Genomic DNA, 27,880 nt, shown 5'->3' with positions numbered 1-27,880 from the left:
TATTGTCTCTATAAACTGGCACAAGCTGATGAGGAATTTCTGCGGCAGCTTGCTTTCTCGCTTTTGAAAACTATAACCTGTGCCCTTTCTGAGCTCCCTGCACCTAGAAAAGCATCCTTGTGGGCACTTCATGTCACCAAGGATGAGAACCAATGCAGTTTATGAAAGGCTGTATGAATGCCTGATGGAATATGCGGTTTCTAGTAACACCGTTCTGCTGTAACGCCCTGGGATGAATCCGGCAATCTCACTTCTTGAACAACCGTCCTGAACCCAGATAAACAGTATTTATTATGCCTAAGGTCGGTCAGTTTGCTAGTTTGTCAGTGACTCAGAAATCACCCTCACACTGATAAAACATAATCTTCTTGGTTTGTTTATTTAACTGTTTCCATTCAAGGCTCTTAGCACATCAGAGAGGTGCGTCTGCACTGTCGAACTTTGGCATCCAGTGATGCTGAAGGGCTTGAGAGTAAGCATGAGATGGTATCTTTCCCATATTCAACAAACATGTAGCCAGCCCCTAATGAAAGCCACAGCTACCAGTTCAGTAAATCAACAGGCTGAGGAGACAAATGGTTTGCAAGCCTTTTATTTTTACGACATTGACAATGTGATGAGCTTAACAGAAACTTGTATACATCTGATGGATAATTATGAATAAAATATAGATTTAACCCTAAATAGCTTATGATCCTAATAGGAAGACTAGGCAGAAAACCTTGTGTGTCTGTCACTATAAACACAGAGACATAAATACATCCAACACAGTTATCCTCAGGTTGAGCTTGAACTGATGTTAGTGGTATTGAACAAACCCAGAGAAGGGTTGGAGGAAGAAGTAAGTTTGCATTTCATAGGCTGGAAGAGCTTGGGGCAGGTAGTTGATCCGTATCTTCAGGTGTACCTCTTAAGGCATAAAGCTACCCTCACTCTCCTTCCCTGGAAACAATTTGTATGCCTTAGGGAATTTACTTCCAGCCAGGATGATGTTTACGAACAAGGGCGCTAAATATCACAGATTGTTCAGAAATTCAGTTGCTAAATCAACATGTGGTTTTCCCTTAACCTCCCTGCCATGTTCTCTTGTGATGCATGAAAATAAAAAAATGAAAAGAAGTGGAGAAATTTGCATTGAAATACTTTTCACCCTCAAAGACCCTGCTAGAGAGCTACATAAAAATCTACTAGGTCATCTTAATACTCCAGTAACTCTTACACAATTGAGTTGGACTAGAATTGTTCTACCTTATACCAAAATCTTTCTGCAAATGCATTGGAGCAATCCCAAGCTAATGCAGACTTTCAAAGAATGTTATGAGGAGCGAGTCATTTCTAAAGGTTCCTATTAGAATGTCTTGCATTCTACAGCTTATAAAGCATTATATCCAGAATCCCATTTAATGAGCATCCTGACCCTGTGAAAAAGATACTGGTGGTCTCAGAGAGGTGAAATAACTACCCGAGAGGGCAGACCTGAAACCTAGGTCCTCTCACTTCTACGCTCGTACCAGCGTTCGGATTGTCAGTTGGGTTTTTTTTGTTTTTTTTTTTTTTGTTTTTTTGTTTTTTCCGAGACGGAGTTTCGCTCTTGTTACCCAGGCTGGAGTGCAATGGCGCGATCTCGGCTCACCGCAACCTCCGCCTCCTGGGTTCAGGCAATTCTCCTGCCTCAGCATCCTGAGTAGCTGGGATTACAGGCACATGCCACCATGCCCAGCTAATTTTTTGTAGTTTTAGTAGAGACGGGGTTTCACCATGTCAGTTGGTTTTTAACATCATTTTGCTGCTGCTAATGCCATTTGTTCACAGAAGAATGTAGGACATCTGCTCAGATAAACATTAGCCAAGAAGGAGATGCCAGCGGTCCTAGACCATGGCCATTCCCAAGCATAAAATGGTGTTTAAACACGTTGCACTGTACCGCGAATGTACAGTCAGCAACATTCCAACCGCGAGAAATACTACAGGTCAGATGGCCTGGGTTCTGGTAGTCTGCAGACAACAGGAAACTTAAAAGACCTATCACTTTTTAAATAAGCAAAACTAAACCATACTACCTAGGTGTGCACAGCTGGGTGATACATTATTTTTTTAAAAACATAGGAAGTGATTACTATAAAAGGAAAACGGGGACTTCTGGGGAAGAGTGGAGGCTGATTGGGACGGGCCCTGTGGAGGGAGGGGTCTAGGGTGGCTGGCAAAGTTCTGTTGATTGATTTGGGGGTTCTTTGAAAGAGTGCTGACTTTTTTTATTTTTAAGTTCTGGGGTCCATGTGCAGGATGGGCGGGTTTGTTACCGAGGTAAACGTGTGCCATGGTGGTTTGCTCCACCTAAAGGGTGATTGCTTAATAATAATTTGCTAAGTTACTTGTCTCATGAGGTTTCCAGGTTCTTTATTTTGCAATAAAAACATGTTTTTAAATGATACATAGACCTCAGTGCCTCCACCTCTGCCACTTCTTCTGTGGTGTGGGAAGAAAACAAATGATTTGGTGAGAAAGGGAGAGAGGGGGGATAGATGAGATGCCCATCATTTAAGTTTTAGATGGGTCTCTGTCCCACCAGAGCACTTAAAATTCAGTGCCAACTCGCCTGTCCTTTTTTTTTAAGTTGCTTGTGTTCTGGCAGCAGGGGCTATGGGATTTGAGAGTGGAATTGCTGCAGAGAGTCCTCTGGGAAGGGAGGCTCCAGAAAGAGAGGCCTGTGCTAAACCTGTCCCGGACTGACTGGTGTGCTCAGCCCCCCTGGGTGGCTGCTTAGGGCGTTGAGAATCTCTCTCTCTCTTCTCTTAAGCCAGCAACTCTCTCCATGTTGAGCAGTTGTGGGAAGTGTGGATAATCATTCAGAAAGTCTTGTTGAGTACCTGCTGTGGGCTGGGAAATGGGGAAATACAAAACGCTATGGAGAGGATGCTGCCTGAAATAAACTTAGGTTTTACGGGGAAACCAAGCTAGCGGTGTGAAATCAGGAAACAATGGCTGAATGGAGTCGGGCCAGCAGTCAGGCTTGAGAATTTAGAGGCCCTAAGGTTTCAAGTGAGCAGATTTGCCACCCGATGGCTGCACTAGCTCACTCTAGCACCACCTTTTCCTCAGGCAGGTATATGGCTTCTCAATAATGTGTGGTTTCCTCTGCTGCTCTATAAAATGGGTCTTCCCAGGATTATTGGGAAGACCAATCCATACTAAAGTGACTGCAGGCCGGGCGCAGTGGCTCATGCCTGTGATGCCAGCACTTTGGGAGACCAAGGCAGGTGGATCACTTGAGGTCAGGAGTTTGAGACCAGCCTGGCCAACATGGTGAAACCTCATCTCTATTAAAAAAAAAAATACAAAAATTAGTTGGGAGTCATGGCGGGTGCCTGTAATCCCAGATCCTTGGGAGGCTGAGGCAGGAGAATCACTTGAACCCAGGAGGCAGAGGTTACAGTGAGCTGAGATTGCACCACTGCACTCCAGCCTGGGTGACAGAGCAAGACTCTGTCTCCAAAAAACATTTTTTAAGTGACCTTAGGTCACTGCTGGTTTAGTGGTTCGGAGCACAGATTCTGGAAGCAGATAGGCTGAGTTTAAATTCTAGCCCCACCATTTGCTGGCTGTGTGACTCTGAGTGAGTATTTAACCTCTCGGTACCTCAGCTCTACTTTTAAAAAATGACAACAATAAAACCTGCCTGGGGATTTCGTGACAAATGTTAATATTTATAAAGGACTGAGAACAGTGCCATCCATCTAGAAAAAGCTCTACAAATGTTTAGCAAGTAAAAATGTTATTTGTTAGCCGTCTACAAAGTGCTTTACAAGAGACATCTCACAGATGCATCCTAACAGCTCTTTGAGGCAGGAGCTCTCTTAAAAAGGTTAGCACAAGATAAATGATACACATAATTCCACTGACTGGAATCCAGGAGAAACGCAGACACTTTACATTACTACAACCTTCCTCCCAAACTCCTGGCATCCCTCAGCCCATCCTCAGCTATGTTTATGCAGAAAGTGGGGCCAGAGATTCTGGGCAGCCACCTCTAAAGAGCCAGTGCCTTCACTCTGCATTCATTCTGCTGCCGCACAGGGGCCGAAGGGAGCCAGGATGCAGCCACCCAGCAGGAGGTCAGCTGGGACATTGAGGTCAACATTTGCCACCTTACCTCGTAACTTTTACAAGGCACCAAACCAAGCATAGAGGACTAGGGGCACAGGGAAACATCTCTGGAGCCCATCCATGTGCAGGTCTCATCCTGAGGTCCTGTTTACACAATTTTAAATATGAAGACTTGATCTTGTATTGAAAACAATTATTTTGTAGCCTTGAAAAGGAAGGATGAAGAGACTTAACAATATCACACAGCTACTTAGGAACAAAGCCAGGAGAAAGCCCAGACAGCAATTCTTTTTTTGTTGTTTGACAGAGTCTCACTTTGTCACCCAGGCTGGAGTGCAGTGGCGCAATCTTGGCTCACTGCAACCTCACTGTCCTGGGTTCAAGCGACTCTCCTGCCTCAGCCTCCGGAGTAGCTGGGACTACAGGTGTGCGCCACCATGCCCAGCTAGTTTTTGTATTTTTAGCAGAGACAGGGTTCCATGATGTTGGGCAGGCTGGTCTCCAACTCCTGACCTCAAGTCATCCGCCCCCCTTGGCCTTCCAAAGTGCTGGGATTGCAGGTGTGAGCCGTAGCACCCAGCTCGCCAGACAGCGTTTCTGCTGGGTCTGTGACTGGCTGGACACTGGGTCAGCTGGGTCAGGCATGTTAAAGACAACATCACTTTAACCCTCCAGCAGTGCTTTCAGGTGGCCATTACCGTCCCTATTTTATAGATGAGGAAATCCAGGTTGTGTCACTTACTCAAGATACCGCAGGTAGAAAGTGGCAGGGCTGAGATGTTAAGGTACCTCTGCCTCATGCCAGGGCCCGGGGGTGGGATCAACATTTCAGATTCTCAGTTGGAAGCCAATGATAAAATCGGATGAGGCTTCAGCTGCCAGTGTTGACCCGCTGCCCCATGGCTGCAGTAGATTTACTGGTACATTTCACTCACTCACTCACTGGTTCACTCCTCTTCCTCCCCAGGGCCACAGACACAAACATGAAGGTTAGGTGATCTATTGCTATGACATGGGGATGTCAGCACCATTTTAAATGTGTCTCAGGGACATGGTTATGTCCCAATGGTGACTCTGAACCATGAGCCCTGACTTGAAATTGTGCAAAACTACTTTCAGATTGTACGAGATTTTGATTCTTACAGTCATCTCTACTGAATTCTGAGTAACAATCACAGGGGAATTGTATCAGGGATCTCTAGAGGGACAGAACTAATAGGACAGATGTACGTATGAAAGGGAATTTATTAAGGAGAATTGACTCACACAATCACAAGGTAAAGTCTCCCAATAGGCCGTCTGCAAGTTGAGAAGCAAGAAAGCCAGTGCTGGATCAGTCTGAGTCCCAGAACCTCAAAAGTAGGGAAGACAACAGCACAGCCTTCAGTCTGTGGCTAAAGGCCTGAGAGCCCGTGGCAAATCACTGGTGTATGTCCAAGAGTCCAAAAGCTGAAGAACGTGGAGTCTGATGTTCAAGGGCAGGGAGCATCCAGCACGGGGGAAAGAGGAAGGCCGGAAGACTCAGCAGGCCTGCTCTTGCATCTTCTGCCTGCCTGCTTTCTTCTAGCTGCGCTGGCAGCTGATTAGATGGTGCCCACCCAGACTGAGGGTGGGTCTGCCTCTCCCAGTCCATTGACTCAATGGTAATCTCCTTTGGCAGCACCCTCACAGACACACCCAGGAACAATACTTTGCATCCTTCAATCAAGTTGACACTCAGTATTAACCATCGCAGGAATTGAACCAGCGGCATCCCTAGCAGGGCAGCATTCCTTCTGTCTTTCATGGAGCACTAGGTCTTCTCAAAGTGTGGAGGAAAATCCTACGTCTGGAAGGCAGTGATGGTCAGGAATGTCTTAGCCCATGAGCCTGCAAGGCAGTCCTTTCCCTGGGACTTTAGAACTAGCTAAAGGGCTCTGAGCCTTTCTAGGAGTGTGTGCTCAGAAGTCCTAAGGATCCTGAGGGGACCCTTTGGAAGACAGTGTCAAAGCATCTAAAAGACGCTCTGTTTCCTGTCCCTTGAACATCCTTGCACTCTAAGCTGGGTAGATTTCAGTAGGTTTGATTTCACTTGGCACCCCAGATGGGAAAAAGTACCCTCTTGAGGAGGTTCCAGACTAGGGATCATCCCAGATTCAAATAGAACACTTGGGAAGCTGAAGTGGGAATAGAACTCTTGACTGCAGGAAAGCCTGCCCCCTGCTCTGCAGGTATGTGAGGGAGACTGAGCCGGGGGAGCAGGATCAACCCCCGTCAGCCTCATGGCTCTGTTTGTTCTTCATACTGTACAGTGAAGATACAGCCAAAAGCCTCTTGGACTTTCTCGTGGTTTTACCTTGTAGAAGAATCTCCAGTGCTTTGTTAAGGGGTTAATGGGATACAGGAATAGGGCAGTCACCTTACAAAGGAGCCAGAAGAATTTATTTTCCACCAAGTATATCAGGTAAAGGCTATATGCCAAAATGCAAACCACATATTACGATGATAGTCGTGTTTCCTTAATATTGGATTTCTTCTGTTAGTAAGAATATTGCCCCTGTAACTAAAAAAGATCATCAGTTCTTAGGCTGGATTCAGTGGCTCACACCTGTAATCCCAGCACTTTGGGAGGCTGAGGTGGGCGGATCACCTGAGGCTAGGAGTTCAAGACCAGCCTGGCCAATGTGGCAAAACCCTGTCTCTACCAAAAATACAGAAAAGTAGCCAGGACATGGTGGCACATGCCTGTAGTCCCAGCTACTCAGGAGGCTGAGGCAGGAGAATCGCTTGAACTTGGGAGGCAGAGGTTGCAGTGAGCAGAGATTGTGCCACTGCACTCCAGCCTGGGTAACAGAACAAGATTTCATCTCAAACCAAAAAGCTCATCTTAAAGCTGTATTGAAAGAGCCCCAAACCTAGCAGCTACACAGCAGGCGAATGGGATCTTCGCCAGAGATCTTCATCAGAACCATATTCCGTAAGGGGCATGCTGAATGCAATCCTCCAAGCTCAGAAGGAGACACCACTGCTGGAGACTGAGGCCCTTCTGAAGGTGGATAGGATCATCTCGGGCAGCAAAACTCTCCCAAGTCTACCTTAGTCATGCACAGTGTGGGATCTCGGCTGTAGTTGAGTAGATGTACTTTGTAGCCTCCCTTATGATCTGTTCGGGCCTGTGCTTGGAGGATTCAAGATCCCATGCTCATCTTTTACTCCATTGCCCTGCTATGTCACTATCAAGCCAGTTGTCCTAAACCCTGCTAGAGTTCTTTTCCTATTTAAGACATATTCAGGCCCTGAAGTCTCTGGGGTTATTTTTGTCGCATCATTGGATGTGCCTCACTCTGCTGCATTAGAACGTGAGAGGAAGTCTTTAGGCCCTTGGGGAAGGAGGTGATTCCTGAAAAAGAAATGAGAGGTGGCAAGTGCTTTTTTCCATGAAAGCGGGAAGTAAAGAGAACCATCTTTGTTCAAATCAGCATTCAACTCTTAAGTTTTAATTCAGAGTTAAATAAGCCTTGGGGAAAGGAGCTTGCACAACTGTTAATTTAGTGCTCTGTGCAATGTCAAACCCCATAGGACACAACGTTTTCACAGCTGTGAAATGTTCACAAGTTGGCCACCTCTGATCATGCACAGATAGTAGGTACCCCCCTTGTAAGCTCAGATCCAAAGATGGGTTTTAGAGCCTCGGAGCACTCCACAGGGTCAGGATGGGATCTGCCAGTGTGCCTTCTTAGAGACTGCCTTTTCCTCCAGCCAGCGGGTCCCTGAGCAGGGCCTCATCTAGGAGGATGGGGGAACAAATGCGGTGTGCCTCAGAAAACGGCAGAGATGTCTGCTTTCCACAGAACTCCAAGATACAGGGTCCTCTGGGCGTGGCTTTCGCCCTCAGAAATGTGCCCTTCTCCACTTGGCTTTGCATTCCTTGAATTAGCTTCTTGGAGGGAAGAGACCAGAACAACCATTTATCAAGCACTTAGAATGTTCCAGGGCCTGTGCTAGGCACCCAACATATATTTCCTCCCTTCATCCTCAAGCCGAACAGGTGGGTGGTGATGTTTCTTTTAGCCAATGTGGAAATGGAGGTTTGCAGCATTCAGCTTTCACTAAAGGCTTCAGAAGTGAATACAGTTTACCTGATACCCAAAAATGCAATCGTTCATTCATTGCTGCCCTCTGGCTTCTCCTAAAATGAATGAGTGATGAAAGAGAGCAAGGGGAAAGCCTCAGTGCATTTTAACTTAATCTCAGAAGCCCCATGCTTCTGTCATATTCCATTCACAAAAAGCAAGTCATCAAGTCCAGCCCACGCTTCTCACGGGATGGGAAATTAGCTTCTACCCTTGAAGGGAAAAGTATCAAAGAATTTGTGGACACATTTTACAACCACCACAGTCACTACTGGCCAGTTGTCCTGAAGGTCAGCACTTGGTGCTCAGGGAAACTGTCAGCCACGTTCTCGGTCCTGGCTCCCAAGGCTGAGAGTTCTTTTAGGGCAGGGACCATGTCTTGATCACCACTGTAGCCACAGAACTGAGCACAGGACCTGCACATAGTAGGTGTTCAGTAAATGCTTGAGATATAAAATAGGTAATAAATTGAGAGTATGAAATAAGTAGGCCCTATTAATTATGGTAATAATGAGTTCTAGTGACATCTAGGCCTTCTGGAGCTTATCTAAGCTTACCCACTAACTAGCTGAGTAATCTCATGCAAGTTGTTTACCTTAGAAGGCCTCTAGGTTTAGAAAGGGGCTCTTTATAGTTCCTCTAAGTTCTAACTAGCTCTAGTAAAAAATATATACATATGTCTCAGGGAAAGACTTTGCAGCTTCTACCACCAAGACAAATGTGAGGCTCTCCTCTGCCATTGCTTCCTGACTGAGGCTTCCTCTTCTCCTTCCAGATTGCCCTGCTCCCCAACAATGCTGCTGACTTGGGCAAGTATATTACTGGTGACAAGGTGCTGGCCTCAAACGCCTACCTTCCAGGACCTCCTGGCCTGCCTGGGGGCCAGGGCCCTCCCGGTGAGTTTGGAAGAGGGCGTAGGAGGGTGATCACCATCAGAAAAAGGCTGCCAAAAGTTCAGAATGGGTGGGAGCTGGACAGTATTCTCCAGCTTCCATCGAGGAGAAACAGGCAAGTGTCCATGGGGCTGCCACACAGCCATACAATGAGAGGGCCTTGGGAAATAGGCCCTCACGCCTGAGAAATCGTCATAGCCAATAGCAACTTGGAAGAAAAAACTCATTGTTGTGGGATTGGATAAGATTCCTAAAGATCATTTTAAGTTAAAAAACAAAATGAAAACTACCTTAAACTTTATTCTGGAAACATTCTAACTTACACAGAAATAGAACAGTATTATGGGCCACCCTCCCCGCCACCCGCCCGGCTCAAGGCTCATCACCCAGTTCTAATAACTCAGAGCCAGCCTCTTCCTACTACTCCCCAATCTTCCTTCCACCCTCCCTTATTGTTAGCATATTTATACCTGTATTTATTTTTATACCTAGCTATATGTTTTTATAAGTCAACTAACTGTATTGACTTACAAATGATACATAATATAATCACTTCAATTGCAGTTTGAGTTACCCATATAACTCTCATCCTAGATTTCAAGATATAGGTCACTGGTTTTTTGTTTTTTGCTTTTTGTGTTTTTTTTTTTTTGAGACAGAGTCTCACTCTGTCACCCAGGCTGAAGTGCAGTGGCGCGATCTCAACTCACAGCAACCTCTGCCTCCTGGTTTCAGGCGATTCTCCTGCCTCAGTCTCCTGAGTAGCTGGGACTACAGGCGTGTGCCACCACACCCAGCTAATTTTTTGTATTTTTGGCAGAGACAGAATTTCACCATGTTAGCCAGGATGGTCTTGATCTCTTGACCTCGTCATCCTCCCGCCTTGGCCTCCCGAAGTGCAGGGATTAATTTGCAGTGCTGTGAGCCACTGCACCCAGCCTATATAGAACATTTCCATCACCCCAGAAATTTCCCTTGTGTCCATGTGCACATGTTTACTTCTACAACCCCCAGTCTAGGCAGACACTGGCCTGCTTCCTTTCACTGTAATGTCACCTGTTCTAGAACTCCGTATCACTAGAATCTTTATATGTACTCTTCTTATGAATACATATTTTTGGCTCCTTTCAGTCAGCATACTGTTTCTGAAGATTCACCCTTATTAATTGGACCAAAATCCTGAACATCCTATCATTTCATCAGGAAATACACAATGAGAACTTAAAAAAAATAGTTCCAAGTTATTTTATATTTTGAGTCCCTCCATAGATAGAGCAATAGATTTTTTTTTCTCTACGCTGGTAAGGGAAATGATACTAGTGTTAGCAAATGATTCTAAACCTGTGAGTGCCTTCTCCCTGGCTATCATTGTTTAGCAGTGTGCCAGGTGTTATGAATGACCTCTTGACATCCTAATTGGGAAGACCAGACACATAGAGCAAATGCAAATAGAATAGGACAGTATCCACAAGCCCTCCAGGTGAGTACACAGATGCTTCCAGCTGTGGGAGCTTCAAGGTAGAGGAAACTGTAGCCTGCAGTGATCAGTGGCATTTAGGTTTGATCTGGACGTGGAAGACTGGTAGAATTTGCCCAAGCAGGAAGGACACAGGTGGATTTTCAGTTGGAGAGTCAGCCGGAACAAAAGCTCAGAGTTCTTCAGAGAGGATTTATGTGTTTCCTCTCCACTATGTCTTAAACTCTTCAAACACAAGTCTGGGTCTCAGTCCATCCAGAGAATAAGACGGTTCAGGATTTGTTTTATCCTTGTTCATTCCCTTGGCCTGAGGTACTCTGGGTTATGGTAGAGTTTTTTGCAGCACACGCTTCACACAGGCACCCTCTGGCTGCTTCTAAACAGACTGGAGTCTCTCCTTACAAACCACTTCCCAGCACAGTGCTCTCTACCCCCCTCTAAGAGAATGCCCTTGCTTTGCTTTCCTGGAGGAAGTCAACTCCAGGCCAGTCTATAGATCGCTGGAAGAAAAGCAACTGTAGGAACAGGGGAGCCATTGGCTGTCTTGTTTAATAAATGCCTTGCAAGCTTTCTTTTTTTTTCCCCCCCATTTATTTATTTTATTGCATTTTAGGTTTGGGGGTACATGTGAAGAACATGCAAAATTGTTGCATAGGAACACACGTGGCAGTGTGATTTGCTGCCTTCCTTCCCATCACCTACATCTGGCATTTCTCCCCTTGCTATCTCTCCCCAGCTTCCCACCCCCCACCGTCCCTCCCCTATTTCCCCCCAACTGACCCCAGTGTGTAGTGCTCCCCTCCCTGTGTCCATGTGTTCTCATTGTTCAACACCCACCTATGAGGGAGAACATGCAGTGTTTGATCTTCTGCTCTTCTGTCAGTTTGCTGAGAATGATGGTTTCCAGGTTCATCCATGTCCCTACAAAGGACCCAAACTCATCGTTTTTGATGGCTGCATAATATTCCATGGTGTATATGTGCCACATTTTCCCTATCCAGTCTATCGTCGATGGGCATTTGGGTTGGTTCCAGGTCTTTGATATTGTAAACAGTGCTGCAATGAACATTCGTGTGCACGTGTCCTTATAGTAGAACGATTTGTAATCCTTTGGATATATACCCAGTAATGGGATTGCTGGGTCAAATGGAATTTCTATTTCTATGTCCTTGAGGAATCGCCACACTGTCTTCCACAATGGTTGAACTAATTTACACTCCCACCAACAGTGTAAAAGTGTTCCTATTTCTCCACATCCTCTCCAGCATCTGTTGTCTCCAGATTTTTTAATGATCGCCATTCTAACTGGCATGAGATGGTATCTCAATGTAGTTTTGATTTGCATTTCTCTGATGACCAGTGATGATGAGCATTTTTTCATATGTTTGTTGGCCTCACGTATGTCTTCTTTTGTAAAGTGTCTGTTCATATCCTTTGCCCACTTTTGAATGGGCTTGTTAGTTTTTTTCTTGTAAATCTGTTTTAGTTCTTTGTAAATTCTGGATATCAGCCCTTTGTCAGATGGGTAAACTGCAAAAATTTTTTCCCAATCTGTTGGTTGCCGATTCACTCTAATGATTGTTTCTTTTGCTGTGCAGAAGCTGTGGAGTTTGATTAGGTCCCATTCAGGACGTAGGTGTAGGCAAGGACTTCATGACCAAAACACCAAAAGCATTGACAACAAAAGCAAGCTTTCTTCTCCAATGCTGCCATTTGGCTTATAACAGGGTTTGAGCTGTCCAGGGTCCTTGATGGAGCTGAGAGTGATTGAGAATGAATAAGCTTTGGCAACAGACCTGTCCTTTGAATGGGGACATTCCAATCCCATTTCCTTCTCTCTTAACTTCGAGTGTTTGTGGTACCCACCATTGAGACTTACTAGGGAAGCTAGAAAACTAATAGGCTTTCTCTCACCCTTAAATAAAAATCCAGTTCCGAGGCCTGTGGTGAATCGGACTGGAGCACCAATACAGGAAACTAGGCTGGGTTGGAATCTGTTTGACTTTGGTGGTAAGGGGGTGGCAGCTGCTTTCTGCCCTCTGCTGTCATACTTCAGGTGCTGCCATTTGTACATCAAAGTCCCACATTTCAAAGGCACTCAATATACTGTGATCTCTGTAGTGTACTGATTGTGTAACTGTAGGTGAGATATTGTCTCTGGCCTCTTTTTGTGCTACTGGAGTTAAAATATTTAGTTAAAGGAGGGATCTGACACCCTTCCCAAACTTTGTAGATACACCTGGAGCCAGTATTAAGAGTAGGGGTGTGGACATGTTTGGATGGAACATTAACTGCTGTTGACTTTGGCTTAATTATTCTGTGAACTAAAAAAGACTCATCTAAATATGAAGAGTCTAAAGTCTTTGTTTTTTTGTTTTATTTTTCTGGAGTCTGAAAGTCATTCCATCCTGTCACTGCTCTGTCAGTACTAGGGGTTAGGTGCGATCAAAAAGTAATTACTATGTGCATTTAAAAGAACAATTATGAGAAAAGTATGGCATAGCAATCTTCTCAGTCTCTTCAATGCAATCATTTTAACAAGAAACATTTACTAAACAGCTTACTATGTATCCAGGACTGTCTGAGGATATGCTAATAAATAAGATACAATCCATATTCTCACAGAGCTGATGATCTAAAGTGGGTTAAAACCCAATGTTCTTCTACATACAGAATAATGAGGATGGACCCTTACCTTACACCATATACAAAAGTTAACTCAAAATGAATTAAAGAGTGAAATGTAAGACCTGAAAACTATGAAAGTCCTAGAAAAAAACATAGATGAAAGCTTTATGACATTGGATTTGGTGATGATTTCTTGGATATGACCCCAAAAGCATAGGCAGCAAAAGCAGAAGTAGATAAATGGACTAGATCAAACTTAAATTTCTATGTCTCAAAGCAAACGATCAACAGACCAAAAACAACCTGCAGAATGGAAGAAAATAATTGTAAGTTATATATCTGATAAGGGGTTAACATCTAGGATATATAAGAACTTCTATAATTCAACAAAAAAGCACCTGATTAAAAAGATGGGAAAAGGGCTTGAATAGACATTTCTCCAAAGAAAATATACAAATGGCCAAGAACCATATTAAAAGGTACTCAACATCACTGGTCATTAGAGCATTGCAAACCAAAACTACAGTGAGATACCATCCCACACCTAGTAGGATGGCTACTACTTAAAAAAATATATAAGCTAGGGAAACATAGGGAGACCCTGTCTGCATTAAAAAAATAAAAAATTAAACTAGCCAGGCTGTAGTCCCAGCTACTCAGCAGGCTGAGGTGGGAGGATCGCTTGAGCCCAGGAGGTCAAGCCCACAGTGAGCCGTGAACACAGCATCGCATTCCTGCTTGAGTGACAGGACAATACCCCATCTCAAAAAGAAAAATGAGAGAAAATAAGTATTGACAGGGATGTGATAAAAGTGGAACCCTGTGCACTGTCGGTGTGAACATAAAATGACTCAGTCACTATGGAAAAGAATATGGAGATTCATCAAAAAATTAAACATATCAGGAGACTTAAGCAGGAGGATCACATGGGCTCAGGAGTCCTGAGCCTAGGCAACAGAGAGGCCCTATCTAAAAAAAAAAACATACACACACACACACACACACACACACACAAATACACACACACACACAAATACATACACCACACACACAAATACACACACACACAAATACACAAACACAAATACATACACCACACACACACACACACACAAATACATACAACACACACACACAAATACACACACAAACACAAATACATACAACACACACACACAAATACACAAACACAAATACATACAACACACACACACACACATATGTATGTATGTATATATGTATATTTGATCCAGGAATCTCACTCCTGGATATATACCCCAAAGAACTAAAAGCAGGATCTTGAAGAGATATTTGCACACCCATCTTCATAGCAGCACTTTTCACAATAGCCAAGAGGTTGAAGTGACCCAAGTGTCCATCAAAGGATAAGAATGGAAAAACAAAATGTGACATATACATACAATGGAATATTATTCAGCCTTTAAAAACATGGAAATTTTGACACAGGCTACAACATAGATGAATCTTAAGCATATTAGGCTAAGTGAAATAAGCTAGTCAAAAATGATAGACACTATAAAATTATACTTATATAAGGTATCTAAAATAATCAAACTCACAGAAACAGAAAGTAGAATAGTGGTTATCAAAGGCTAAGTGGAGTGGAAAATGGGGAGTTATTCAATGGCCTAGAGTTTCAGTTTTACAGGATGAGAAAGTTACAGAGATCTGTTGCACGACAATGGGAATGTACTTAACAAGACTAAACACTACATTTAAAATAGTTAAGATGGGCTGGGCATGGCCGCTCATGCCTGCACTTTGGGAGGTTGAGGCAGCCAGATAACTTGAGGTCAACCTGGCCAACATGATGAAACCCCGTCTGTACTAAAAATACAAAAAATTAGCCGGGGGTGGTGGTGGGTGCCTGTAATCCCAGCTACTTGGGAGGCTGAGGCAGGAGAATTGCTTGAACCTGGGAGACAGAGGTTGCAGTGAGCTGAGTTGCACTCCATCTCAACAACAACAAAAAAAAAGTTAAGATGGAAAAGTGTGTGTTGTGTATTTTTTATAAGTTTGTAAAAATGCTCTCCAGGCTCCCACTCCCTCTTCCCTCATCCCCCTAGCTGATGTTCAAGGCCTGAAGCAGAGGTGAACATGTTGACGTCTGCTTCCAGGTGCTGTCCCACACTTTACACAGCCACAGCCTTTCAGCCAGCAAGGTGTCCCCTGGAGTCCCCGCTGTGGGCAGACAGGCTGTGTTCCATACACAAGTGGGGAAACACCGCAAACCCAACCCAATACAAAGCAGCTGTTTACAGCTTTCTGTGCTGTGGGTCAAGATAGATGACGCCTAAAGGTCTGTTCCCCATCAGCTTCCATGATAAGGTGGTATAATGAGGTTCTGGCACAGGCAAACAACTGTCAGGCACAAAAACAGACGACTTCTTCTTTAACTCAGTTAATTTTGTGTCAATACTGTGTCACTAAAGGCTTCTGAATAGAATTTTAAAACACAACCCCTCAACATCTACAGAGATGAGCAGGTCACATAGGTACATAGGCGGAGCTGGGCAGGAGCACCTGGAAGCAGGGGCACTGAATCAAACCAGGGAGTACTCACCCGTGTACAGCGGCAGCCCCTACTGACAGCTCCAGTTGGTTGTGCTGGTGATGGAATTGGGGTTTTCGTGCTTCCTGTTTCAAACCAGAGCCAGATACCCAGATTTTTATATGAAATATCCCAATTTTTATTCATTTTTATTTATTTATTTTTGAGATGGAGTCTCACTCTGTTGCCCAGGCTGGAGTGCAGTGGCACAGTCTGGGCTCACTGCAACCTTTGCCTCCTGGGTTCAGGAGATTCTCCTGACATGGCCTCCCGAGCAACTGGGACTACAGGCACACACCACCATGCCCAGCTAATTTTTGTATTTTTAGTAGAGACAGGTTTCACCATGTCGGCCAGGCTGGTCTCAAACTCCTGACCTCAAGTGATCTGCCCACCCCGGCCTCTCAAAGTGCTGGGATTACAGGCACGAGCCACTGCACCTGGCCCCAATTTGTAAATGTTACGAATGCTCAGAAGAAAATGGTATACATAAACAGAAAACACATGTGCAGTGTGTGAATGTATATAAACGTACATTATAGATATGCTGCCAACATGTGCAACGAGGTAAGCAGTTAATTCTTACTTTCCAAGGCCTGTATCCACACAGCGCTGAGACTGTACTGAGTTTAAGAACAAGTCATCTGTTTTTGTGCCTGTCTGAGGATAGTTGTTTGTATGACGGGGGAGATGTTAAGACGTTTTTGGAGATAGGTGATCTGTGGGGATGGAGATGAGGCAGGAGAGGAGAGAAGAGTAGTCTGAGCTGGGTTGTGTGCTATGGCATGGTTTATTCAGGGAGGATGGGGACTACTGGGTGATGAAGGAGGCAATATCGGGGAAAACGCTTGGCCAGAAAGACAGGAATGAACAAGGACACTACGCTGAGGAGTTTGAGCTTTATGCTTTATGAAGAGGGGAGCTACTATAGGGCTTCCTTTTTCTCCCTGAACTCCAATTACACTTATGTTAGACAGTTCAGTACTATCTCACCTCTTTTGGATGCTTCATTTTATTTTCCTCTTTGTGAGTCACTTTGAGTAACTATTGACTTACTTTTTCACTGATTCTTTGCTTAGCTGTGAGCAGTCTGCTGATGAGCCTATATCATTTTCCTCTATGATACTCTATTTTTTATTTCTGTTTGACTTTTTTCCTTTAATTTCCATCTCACCCAGTGCCTTACTCATCTGCTGAGACAAGCTATTTATCTTTTCCACCAGCACCTTTCACATACTGTTATTTTAAAGCCCCATAGCTCATCATTCCAACATCTGGGTCTCCTCTGAGAATTGTTCTGCTGATTGTTCTATCACTTGACAATGTGGTTTTTGGTTTACCCTTTTTTTTTTTTTTTTTTTTTTTTTAAGATGGAGTCTCTCTCTGTCACTCAGGCTGCAGTAGTGCGATCTCAGCTCACTACAACTTCCGCCTCCTGAGTAGCTGGGATTACAGGCACCCACTACTGCGCCTGGCTAATTTTTTTTTTTTTTTTTTGGATGGAGTTTCACTCTTGTTACCCAGGCTGGAGTGCAATGGCGCGATCTCGGCCCACCGCAGCCTCCGCCTCCTGGGTTCAGGCAATTCTCCTGCCTCAGCCTCCTGAGTCGCTGGGATTACAGGCATGCGCCACCATGCCCAGCTAATTTTTTGTACTTTTAGTAGAGATGGGGTTTCACCATGTTGGCCAGGCTGCTCTCAAACTCCTGACCTCAGGTGATCCACCCACCTCAGCCTCCCAAAGTGCTAGGATTACAGGCATGAGCCACTGTGCCCAGCCCTTTTTGCTATGTGCCTGAAAATTTTGGATTGAATGCCAGACATCATTTGCAGAGAAACAGTAGAGACAGGTATGTAGTTATCACTCCTGGAGAGGGGTACCCTCTTCTTTGGTCAGGCCATTGCCATGGGAAGCTGAGTCAGTCCAATGAATAACTGAACTGGGTTTTGGCTTTATTGTCACTATATTTACTTTGTGTCCCACAGTCTTCAAATAATTCCTCCAGTGGTAGGATGCTATTGCCTTGTGCTTAGTGGAGGCCTAGGTTGCCAGTGGATTTTTCTCAGTGTTTATACTCTTTAGGTTTCAGCAACCCCTACACACACACCTGTGCCACAGATGGATTCTCTCCACACACTTGCCCTTCCCCCAATGGTAGATTGCTATGACTTACTCCATGCTAGAGCTGTGGGGAAAGGGGACATTTTCATTTCTCCTGCTCCAGCTGGAATCCTAAGCATGCCCTATACTTCTGGGCCTTGGGGTGAGATCATCTTCCCCAGAGCCCCCGACTCATCCCCCAGCATGCCTTGTATCTGTGGCAAATCTTGGCCAGAAGAACATTTCCTACCCCTCACTAAGAAGTAATGGATATTTCTCTGGGGCCTGCAAGAGAGAGTGAGTTTGCTGACCCACCCAGTGCCTTGAGACATTTGCACCAAAAGGGGCGAAAGTAGGTGGGTTACATAGTAAGACTGGTTTTTGATATGTCATCGCTGTAGAAATGTCAAAAATGGGCAAAGGGCAAACAAGACTGGTGTGGGGCAGAGAGATTAGCAATGAGGCAAGAGTGAAAGCAAATATAAGGAAGGCCTCACAGATTTGTTTTTGTACTTAATATGTGCAGAGTACTATACTCAGTGGTGTGTGTATATCTGGAATCTCATTTAATAGAACTACTCTATAAGAGGATTTTTATTAGCCCAGATGAGATGAGAAACGAAGGCTCAGGTAGCTCAGGCAAACTGTGAAAGATTCAAACCCAAGTCTCCCTGATGCTCAACCCTGTCCTCTTAACTGCTCTCCGGCCACGGTAACCACTTCACCGCTGTGGTAGTCACTACTCTGCTGTGATCCAGGAAACAGAGGGGAGCAGACAGCTGTGAGATGTGAAAGAGGTGAAGTGCACAGGAGCTGGCCACTAATTCAAACAGGAGAAATAGGGAAACACAGAGGAAGACTCTCCAGTTTTTTACTTGAGTGGATGGGCAACTGGTGGTGCGTGAAAAGAGAGGAAGATGGGGAAGCCACTTTTCATCTAATCGAGTTTAAAATGCCCGTGGGACATCCTGATGCAGATGTCAGAAGGCAAAGGCAGAGAGAGAGCAAACAGAAATGGCTGCAGGGGCCCTGGACTCTTGTTAGCCAGGGCCCTTTGTCCTTCTCGTGTGCTGTGAGCTAATGAGGTGTTCTTTGATTACAGGCTCACCAGGACCAAAGGGAAGCCCAGGCTTCCCCGGTATGCCAGGCCCTCCTGGGCAGCCCGGCCCTCGGGGCTCAATGGGACCCATGGGACCATCTCCTGATCTGTCCCACATTAAACAAGGCCGAAGGGGCCCTGTGGTCAGTATCTTATCAGAGATCTGCTTCCTGTGTGGGGAAAGTGTGTTTTTGTCTCATGCTTTTGCCTTTGGTTAAGCCAGATCCTTTTGTATTGTAGGGTCCACCAGGTGCACCAGGAAGAGATGGTTCTAAGGTAAGCCTTATGAGTGGTCCTCACAAGCTGAAGGTCTCCCCCTTTCAATTTTTTTTTTTTTAGACGGAGTCTTGCTCTGTTGCCCAGGCTGGAGTACAGTGGTGTAATCTCAGCTCATTACAACCTCTGCCTCCCCAGTTCAAGCAATTCTCCCTGCCTCAGCCTCTTGAGGAGCTGGGATTACAGGTGCCTGCCATGACACCCAGCTAATTTTTGTATTTTTAGTAGAGACAGGGTTTCATCATGTTGGTCAGGCTGGTCTGGAACTCCTGACCTCAGGCGATCTGCCCACCTCAGCCTCCCAAAGTGCTAGGATTGCTAGGATTGAGCCACTGTGCCCGGCCTCAGGCTTTTTTTTTTTTTTTTTTTGGAGACAGGGTCTGGCTCTGTCGTCCAGGTTGGAGTGCAGTGGCACAATCCCAGCTCACTGCAACCTCCGCCTCCCGAGCTCAAGCCGAGTTCTCCTGTCTCAGCCTCCCGAGTAGCTGGGAACACAGGCATGTACCTGTGTTTTTGGATTTTTTAGTAGAAACGGGACTTTGCCACATTACCCAGGCTGGCCTCAAACCCCTGAGCTCAGATGATCTGCCCATCTCGGCCTCCCAAAGTGCTGGGATTTCAGGCATGAATCACTGCTCCCAGCCTGAGGGTCTCTCACTTTCTACCTCTTGCACTAGCATCTGGGAAAGCTCAACAGACACTGTTTACCATCCCCATTTTGCATTCAGCAAAACCGAGACTCAGATACTAGATACAACTTTTTCCCCAAAGCTTGTAACAAAATCTGAGTAGCCACTTTTTAAATTGCAGAATCATCCCAGAAGACAGAAACCACCACCACAACCAGTCGTAGGAAAAACGACTGATACATTTTAAATAAGCCTCTGCGTTGTGACAGTCACATGTGTTTTTCTCCTTAACCAATGTTGCTTCACAGGATAGTTTTGTGTGTGTTTCCATTTCTGAGAGGTTTTCAAATCAGGAACAGGACTTGAAAAACCTATTCTTTTGCAAGCGGGTAGTTCCCCTGTGAGAGCTGCCTGCTCTTTTTTGCCTCACAAAGAAGTCAGTATGAGTTACTTCAGAAAGTTTGTTACTCCACACGCTGCTGGGAAATAGGAACGTTCCTCTTGCCAGGAAGGTTTGAAAATACATGGGCTTGAGGGAAATCAGAATGAGAGACACTTAACCCAAGCATGCTGTTCATATAAGTGGTCCCATGAGTCCAGCTCAGTTTTACATATGGTTTCTATAGAAAATATTTGTGGTTTTGTGCAGGGAAGTGGCTATGGTGGGTGTATAAAGAGAGACCATTGCTGTGGCAGCCACGTGCTCTAGAAAGCTAACCCTGGCCTTTCTGTTTTTAGGGGGAGAGAGGAGCTCCTGGGCCCAGAGGGTCTCCGGTAAGTAGCACTCTCTGTCCTGCTTCCCCAGGGGAACGTTCTCAGAGATGCAGCTCTGATGAGCCTGTAGGTTGGTCTAGTAGGAAAAGCCCGCCCCTTCCTGATGCCACTCAGCCCACCTGAATAGAAGTATGTGGTTAGGAAGAGAGTCATAGAAACCCTAAGCTGCTAGTTTGGATTTATTTTTCAAATTTGTTTTCTGTTGTTTTTTCTTTTATCATGGCTAATTTTTTTTTTTTTTTTTTTTTTTTGAGAAGGAGTCTCACTCTGTCACCCAGGCTGGGATGCAATGGGGTGATCTCAGCTTACTGCAACCTCTGCCTCCCGGGTTCAAGCGATTCTCCTGCTCAGCCTCCCGAGTAGCTGGGATTACAGGCATGTGCTACCACGCTCAGCTAATTTTTGTATTCTTTGTTTGTTTTTTGTTGTTGTTGTGTTTGTTTTTAGAGATGGGGTTTCACCATCTTGGCCAGGCTGGTCTTGAACTCCTGACCTCGTGATCCACCCGCCTCAGCGTCTCAGAGTGCTGGGATTACAGGCATGAGCCACTGCACCTGGCCTAAGTTTTGTATTTTTAGTAGAGACGGGGTTTCACCATCTTGGCCAGACTGGTCTCAAGCTCCTGCTCGTGATTTACCTGCCTCGGCCTCCCAAAGTGCTGGGATTACAGGTGTGAGCCTCGGCGCACAGCCATCATGGCTAATCTTCATTTGAAATGTCTTCTCTTAAAGCTCAAAACCCTACTATGCAATGAGTCTCTTTCCAAGCATTATCATAAAACATTTGAGAGGTCTAGGAAAGAAATCTATGGATTTAAATTATAACTGCATAATTGAGAATTTAGCCACTGCTACAACTCTAGCAGGTCAGATGGCCATCTCCTCTAAAAAGGTCAGAAACATGCAGGGCTGTTAAGGACCTGATAAGAAACCAGCTGCGGCCAGGCGTAGTGGCTCACGCCTGTAATCCCAACACTTTGGGAGGCCGAGGCGGGTGGATCACGAGGTCAAGAGATCGAGACCATCCTGGTCAACATGGTGAAACCCCGCCTCTACTAAAAATACAAAAATCAGCTGGGCATGGTGGCGCATACCTGTAATCCCAGCTACTCAGGAGGCTGAGGCAGGAGAATTGCCTGAACCCAGGAGGCGGAGGTCGCGGTGAGCCGAGATCGCGCCATTGCACTCCAGCCTGGGTAACAAGAGCGAAACTCCGTCTCAAGAAAAAAAAAAAAGAAAGAAAGAAACCAGCTGCATATATGCATCGTATCTGGGAGATTCAAACTGAGAATTAGTAGTATTCAAAAGCATAGAAAATTCAAACCACTTCACTGCTTCTGAAGAAGTCAGTATCTTTTCTGAAATCCAACAGCTGTGGCCACAGAGGTGGGAGTTGTGGGTTCCATCTCAACTCTTCTACCTGCTAGCTTTCTGGCCATGGGCATATGACTGAGGGTCTCTGGGCATTCATTTCCCCACCTGTGCGGTGGCACTAGTGGAATCTGATCTGCCATACCTCAAGTGGTTATTGTGAGGGTCAGATGATATCAAAATACTGTGCCTCTGTTCGTGCTTTACAGTGGAAGTTCTGCTTCCACAGGGCTAGCTGCTACTGCAGCAGCGGTTGAGAAGTGAGAACGATTTTACTACAAGCTTCTGACAACCCAGAACACGTGTGTTTATGCATTTCTTTTTTACCATGCCCCACACATAGTATGCTATATGAAATTAAGGCTTCATAAATACTATATGATGATATATGATACTCAATACTTAGAAAAACTAGGAAGCTTTTGTTTGGACCTTACCTAGTCAATGGGGAGCTGACGTCTTTACAGCCTCCTCCCAACTTCATTTAGTTTGTGCTTATAGTCAGCCATCTTTTAAACATTTAATAATTTCATTTTTTAAAAACAACAGCATTTTTTTTGAGACAGGGTCTCACTCTGTCACCTGGGCTGGAGTGCAATGGTGCAATCTTGGCTCACTGCAGCCTCGACCTCCCAAGCTCAGGCAATCCTCCCACCTCAGCCTCCCAAGTAGCTGGGACCACAGGTGCCTGCCACCATGCCTGGCTAAATTTTTTTATATTTTTTGTAAAGCCAGGGTTTCACCATGTTTTCCAGTCTCAAGTTATCCGTCCACCTCAGCCTCCCAAAGTGCTAAGATTACAGGTGTGAGCTACCACGCCTGGCCCGGATAACATTTTTGAATACATATTATGCCCAACGCCCTTTACATGCATTTACTTACTTAAATTCTCACTTACAGACCCTATAAAACCCTATAAAGTTGGGACTATTATTATCCCCATTTTACAGTTGGGGAAACTGAACCACAAGAAATTAAGACCACGCAGCTAGTAAGTGGCAGAGATGAAACTCAAACCCAACAGAACCCCAGTCTCTTAACCACTGCTCCGCTGCCTTCATAAGCATCTTCCAGATTGTTTTGGAAAGTAAACTAGAAGAGTTATTTTTATATTCTTTCTTCTACTGGATTTGATAAAGCCTAGAGTTAGGAGGGAGGAGAGGTGAATACATCACCGAAGCTCATCTGCGAAATGAGAGAATTAGAAGACGATGTGGAGGACCCCCAGGCTCCTGTAGCAGTCCTCACATTGACTCCATTTGGGGCACAGAGTTATTGAGAAAGTAGTTGTCAGCAAGCATGGGGACTAGCAAGTCATGGAGCCCCGAAGGCCATTGCTATCTGTCTCTACATTGATTCCTCCCATGTACACAGGGACCCCCTGGTTCTTTTGACTTCCTGCTTCTTATGCTGGCTGACATCCGCAATGACATCACCGAGCTGCAGGAAAAGGTGTTCCCACACCGGACTCACTCTTCAGCAGAGGAGTTCCCATTACCTCAGGAATTTCCCAGCTACCCAGAAGCCATGGACCTGGGCTCTGGAGATGACCGCCCAAGAAGAATTGAGACAAGAGACTTGAGAGCCCCCAGAGACTTCTATCCATAGCGCACCCCAGCACCGTCATGTCAAAGGAAGGGAAAGATCATTTCACCTGCAGTTAAACCCTCTAAAGAGAAAACTCACCACTGGAGACCTAGAAAACATGTTTTTCTCTTCTCTTCTCCTACTCCTCTTCTTCCAAATATAACACTATATTCAGAGTCCCCTCCTAGGCCTGCAGACACGAGGGAGTGAACGACTGATTTACGTGCTTCCCGCTAAGAGTGTGTTGGCGTGGTTTGCATTGTCATTTTTCTTTTACATCCTCCTTTTTCAGGAACTGTGGATTTCAGTACTCTCACTGTGTTTTAAATCATAAATTTTTCAAGTTAAATTTGGCAGAATATCAAAAAGGGGGGAAATGGCAAAGTGAGCGCTAAGAAAATATGAGGCAGCTTTTACGATGTATGTTCAGAATAGACCGTAAGTCCTCTAGTATCAGAATTAGGGCTCTTCAATTAAAAAGGGGTGGGAGGACAGATTTGTAGTTGTACTTCGGTGTAGAATTCTTTTTCTTGTCCTTCTAGTAGACTTTAAATATTTTATCCCTTATCTGACCTTGTTTTCCAAATTAAAGAGAGGAGAGAACTGAGTGGAGTTTAGAGAAGATAGAAAATAATTACAGTGTTATATTTACTGTTACATAAATTGCTACCTTCTAAACTTCAAATATGGTGCTTACGGTTTTATGCCATGCTTATCTGTAAGTATTCTATTTAGGTAAGAAAATTAAACCCTCTTTTCAACAAACAGAAAGTGAAATGCCCTGATTCACATTAAAACAATGGGCTCTGGTTTGGTAGAGTATTTTTAAGCTGTTTAATCAAGAATGAAGCTTGCTCTATAAATCACAGATAATTTGTTCAATAAAGTGGCTGACCTTAGAGGTGCAGAATTCCTGGTGCTGAGCAGGCGCCCAGAAGGTGCCATTCGGTGCCATGATCCAGGCTGAAGCAATGTACAGTGGGGTTCAAGGCTACAAGGAGGTTGCTGGCTTCAGCTGACCTCACTAACGCCATCCACAGTGGTAGGTAAATTTGTTCTCCTTGGATATGAGGAGTCCTTCTCTGGAGCCAATTGAGCTTGCCAGCATGTTGAGAATAATACACCGTTAAAAGTTATCTTGGATGGAGAGGCAAAAACAAGTGGTTTTCCTTGTTTGCACAAACTTCCTTCCTATTCCCATTTTTCCTCAATTTTCTTTAATTTAGTCTAAGTTCCAGTTCTTGTAGGCTTCTCTTTGGTTTCTTTTCCCCGGCAATGTGAGAAGCAGTTCAGAAAAGGCTCTATTTCTCAACCTCCCAGTGAGTTAGAGTGTTTTCTCAGAGCACCTCTGGGTCCGCAAGGGAAGCATGCACCTGCCAAGGTTTTCTGTGGATCCAGAAGCACCAGGAGCAAGAGACCAGAAGGGTGGTCTGCTCCTTTGTCACCTTGTCGAGGGACCTCTTGTTTCCAGTGAGCAGCTCATAGGTTACTTACATTCCACTTTCTCAATGGACACACAGAGTGGCTCTTTATCTACGTTTGCGGGAGAGTTTCACTCTTACATTGAGCTTCACAAATGATCGTTCTCATATTCACTCATGTTGGATTATCCCATCCTGTCATGTCCTTTCCCATTTATTTTTGGCCTCCACCTTTAGACCACATCATTTAGCTTCATTACTATGAAAGCTTGCTTCAGGAAAATCCCTCTTGTGTTCAAATGCCACCTTTCTGTCTTCTCCCTTAAGAATGATAGGAGGCTGGGTGAGGTGGCTCACGCCTGTAATCCCAGCACTTCGGGAAGCCCAGGCAGGCGAATCACGAGGTCAGGAGATGGAGACCATCTGGCTCACATGGTGAAAACCCATCTCTACTAAAAATACAAAAAAATTAGCCGGGCATAGTGGCATGAGCCTGAAGTCCCAGATACTAGGGAGGCTGAGGCAGGAGAATCGCTTGAACCCAGGAGGTGGAGGTTGCAGTGAGCCGAGATCATGCCACTGCACTCCAGCCTGGGCAACAGAGCAAGACTCTGTCTCAGGAAAAAAAAAAAAAACTGATAGGAAGGGGCTTTGGAAATCTCTAGTGGCAAGTGTCTTCCTTCCCTTCTTCCTACCATGTTGGAAATGCAGGACTCGTGTCAGTCAGCAGGTGGCTGAGTCTTTGATGAACACTTTGCTCCTCTATTTCTTATTTATGCAGAATCCCTGCTGACTGTCCACTAACATTTTTAAAGTGAAAGCAAACGCATTCTTAGTGCTCTTTTCCTAGCATCTCCCTCCTTCTCTCCGCAAAATTCAACACTCGTGACAGAGGGCCACGCCAACCACGGGTTTATGAAGACAGGAACTGAACAGCTGTTGATTCCCATCTGGAATATATTTAATGTTTGCCTGCTTGTGGAGCATGGTATTTAAAGGGTGTGGGTGAATGAATGTTTAAAAAAAAAACTATGCACAGGCTGTATGAAAGATGGCTAGGTCCATCTTTGCTTATTTTTCAATGAGTAATTTTAATACCTTTTCTTTGTCAGTGAACTGTATTTAGAAATATGATCTTTATTGTCAAATGCTCAAAAAATGCAACCAAACTGCATGTTTGGCCATAGGCTAGAATAATATATTAAGAGAATTAATGGAAAGTAGTCATATCTGGATTTCATGAAACTATTCCAGATAATGTCCTCCAGCAAAACTTATAGTAACCTGTATTTTATAATGTCAATCTGCTGGACCAAGTTAATTTAGAAAATAATTTTTAATCCTCAGATTTTCAAAACCTTTACTACTGCAAGCTGATATGTACTTCGTATGCCCAAATTATATTTTTCAAAGATAGGACATTATAAGGCAGCATTATTTTGAATGTATCTTTTAGCTGTGGACAGAAAAAGCTTCACTGTCTAAATAGGACTTCTGCTCAAAACCTAACAGGAAAGCCATTTCTGGGGTAAAATGTGCTACACCTATCTAGGCCATTTTATGGTTTATAGTGAAAAAAGAGATCTTTGTACACCTCCTCAACCTGCTAGTAGAAATGTTGACTTCGGTTTTTGCACCCTCATCACTAGGACCTCGTAAGTTGCCTCTGTTCTTGGGAAGCAATGGGAATAAGAATATGCTATTGAAAATAGTACAATGGACCAGGCACCATGGCTCATGCCTGTAATCCCAGCACTTTGGGAGGTGAGCAGATCACAAGATCAGGAGATCGAGACCATGCTGATCGATATGGTGAAACCCTGTCTCAACTAAAACACAAAAAGAAAAAAATCCGGGTATGGTGCCATGTTCCTGTAGTCCCAGCTACTCAGGAGGCTGAGGCAGGAGAATCGCTTGAACTGGGGAGGCAGAGGTTGCAGTGAGCCGAGATCATGCCACTGCACTCCAGCCTGGTGACAGAACGAGACTCCATCTCAAAAAAAAAGGAAATAGTACATGGAGGGCATGCATTTTAGTTTAGAAAAATCCCCCTCCCCCTCTCCAGTTCCAGAGGGAGAAATTATCATCTATACTGTGCCAGAAGGGAGTGGGGCTGCAGAGAGGATGGTGCCTTTTCTCGCCTTCTGCGTTAATGTCCAACACCTGCCGTAGGTTTCCTTGACCAAACGAAATCATTTCTACTGTATAAACTCAGACAAGTGTGCCATAGCCAAACATAGGTCAATAAAAAATGTTTATTGGTTTTGGAAGGAAAGAGAGGGGAGTATTACCCCACCAAATACCAGTGAACAGCACCCTGGCTTTGGTCATCTGTCCAAGGTTTATAATTTCTGTGGGCCTGGGAAGCCCTGTTCCCAGGTAAGCAACGGAAGGCTTCTCCAGGGTAGGCATCGCTGTGGGTTTTCAGGCAGCAACTCCCCCATCAGATTTTGGGTGTTACTCCCCACCGTCTCTCCCCACATCTCAGCCTGTCCCTCAGAAACGACCACAGCAGCCTCATTCAGCAGACTTAACATCTTTCAGATAACCTTCCTGAAAAGGAAAGTAATTGCATGAATCCAGGCCAAACAACGAGTAGAAGAGAGCCATCCAAAGTCATTAATAATGAGTTCAGGGAAGTAGATGCATTTTTTCCTGGCACAGCCAATATGTCTATCTCATAACAAATCAAAAAATAATTTTCCATTTGGAAAAGCAAACACCATGACTGTAATTGTTAAGGCGTACAATCATGAACTTCACACCCTCCTCCTCAAATGTTACTGCTTTAGGGAAATCATAGAAAAGGACCCTTTTGTCCCTCAGGGGATCAAAGC

The 27,880-nt window shown here is 44.8% G+C and overlaps 1 protein-coding gene across 2 annotated transcripts in view; it reads left to right on the top strand.

The window, feature by feature from the left end:
• Window positions 1-25,252, top strand: part of CCBE1 (collagen and calcium binding EGF domains 1) — a 276,225-nt gene extending 250,973 nt beyond the window's left edge. Inside the window, exons 7-11 of one of the 2 annotated variants that reach the window (XM_032293649.1) lie at window positions 8,992-9,112; window positions 18,990-19,129; window positions 19,227-19,262; window positions 20,630-20,665; window positions 23,410-25,252. In XM_032293649.1, coding sequence (XP_032149540.1) covers window positions 8,992-9,112; window positions 18,990-19,129; window positions 19,227-19,262; window positions 20,630-20,665; window positions 23,410-23,643 — 567 coding nt within the window. In that variant the 3' untranslated portion in view covers window positions 23,644-25,252. The remainder of the gene's footprint in view (window positions 1-8,991; window positions 9,113-18,989; window positions 19,130-19,226; window positions 19,263-20,629; window positions 20,666-23,409) is intronic. The other variant, XM_032293650.1, reaches the window with a different exon arrangement.
• Window positions 25,253-27,880: the final 2,628 nt, after the last annotated feature.

This window comes from Sapajus apella, unplaced genomic scaffold, assembly GCF_009761245.1.
Source record: "Sapajus apella isolate SASKATOON/1434 unplaced genomic scaffold, GSC_monkey_1.0 scaffold30, whole genome shotgun sequence".
Lineage (NCBI taxonomy): Eukaryota > Metazoa > Chordata > Mammalia > Primates > Cebidae > Sapajus > Sapajus apella.
The sequence above is the reverse complement of the archived record's forward strand: the minus strand, read 5'-3'. Positions and strand labels throughout refer to the sequence as shown.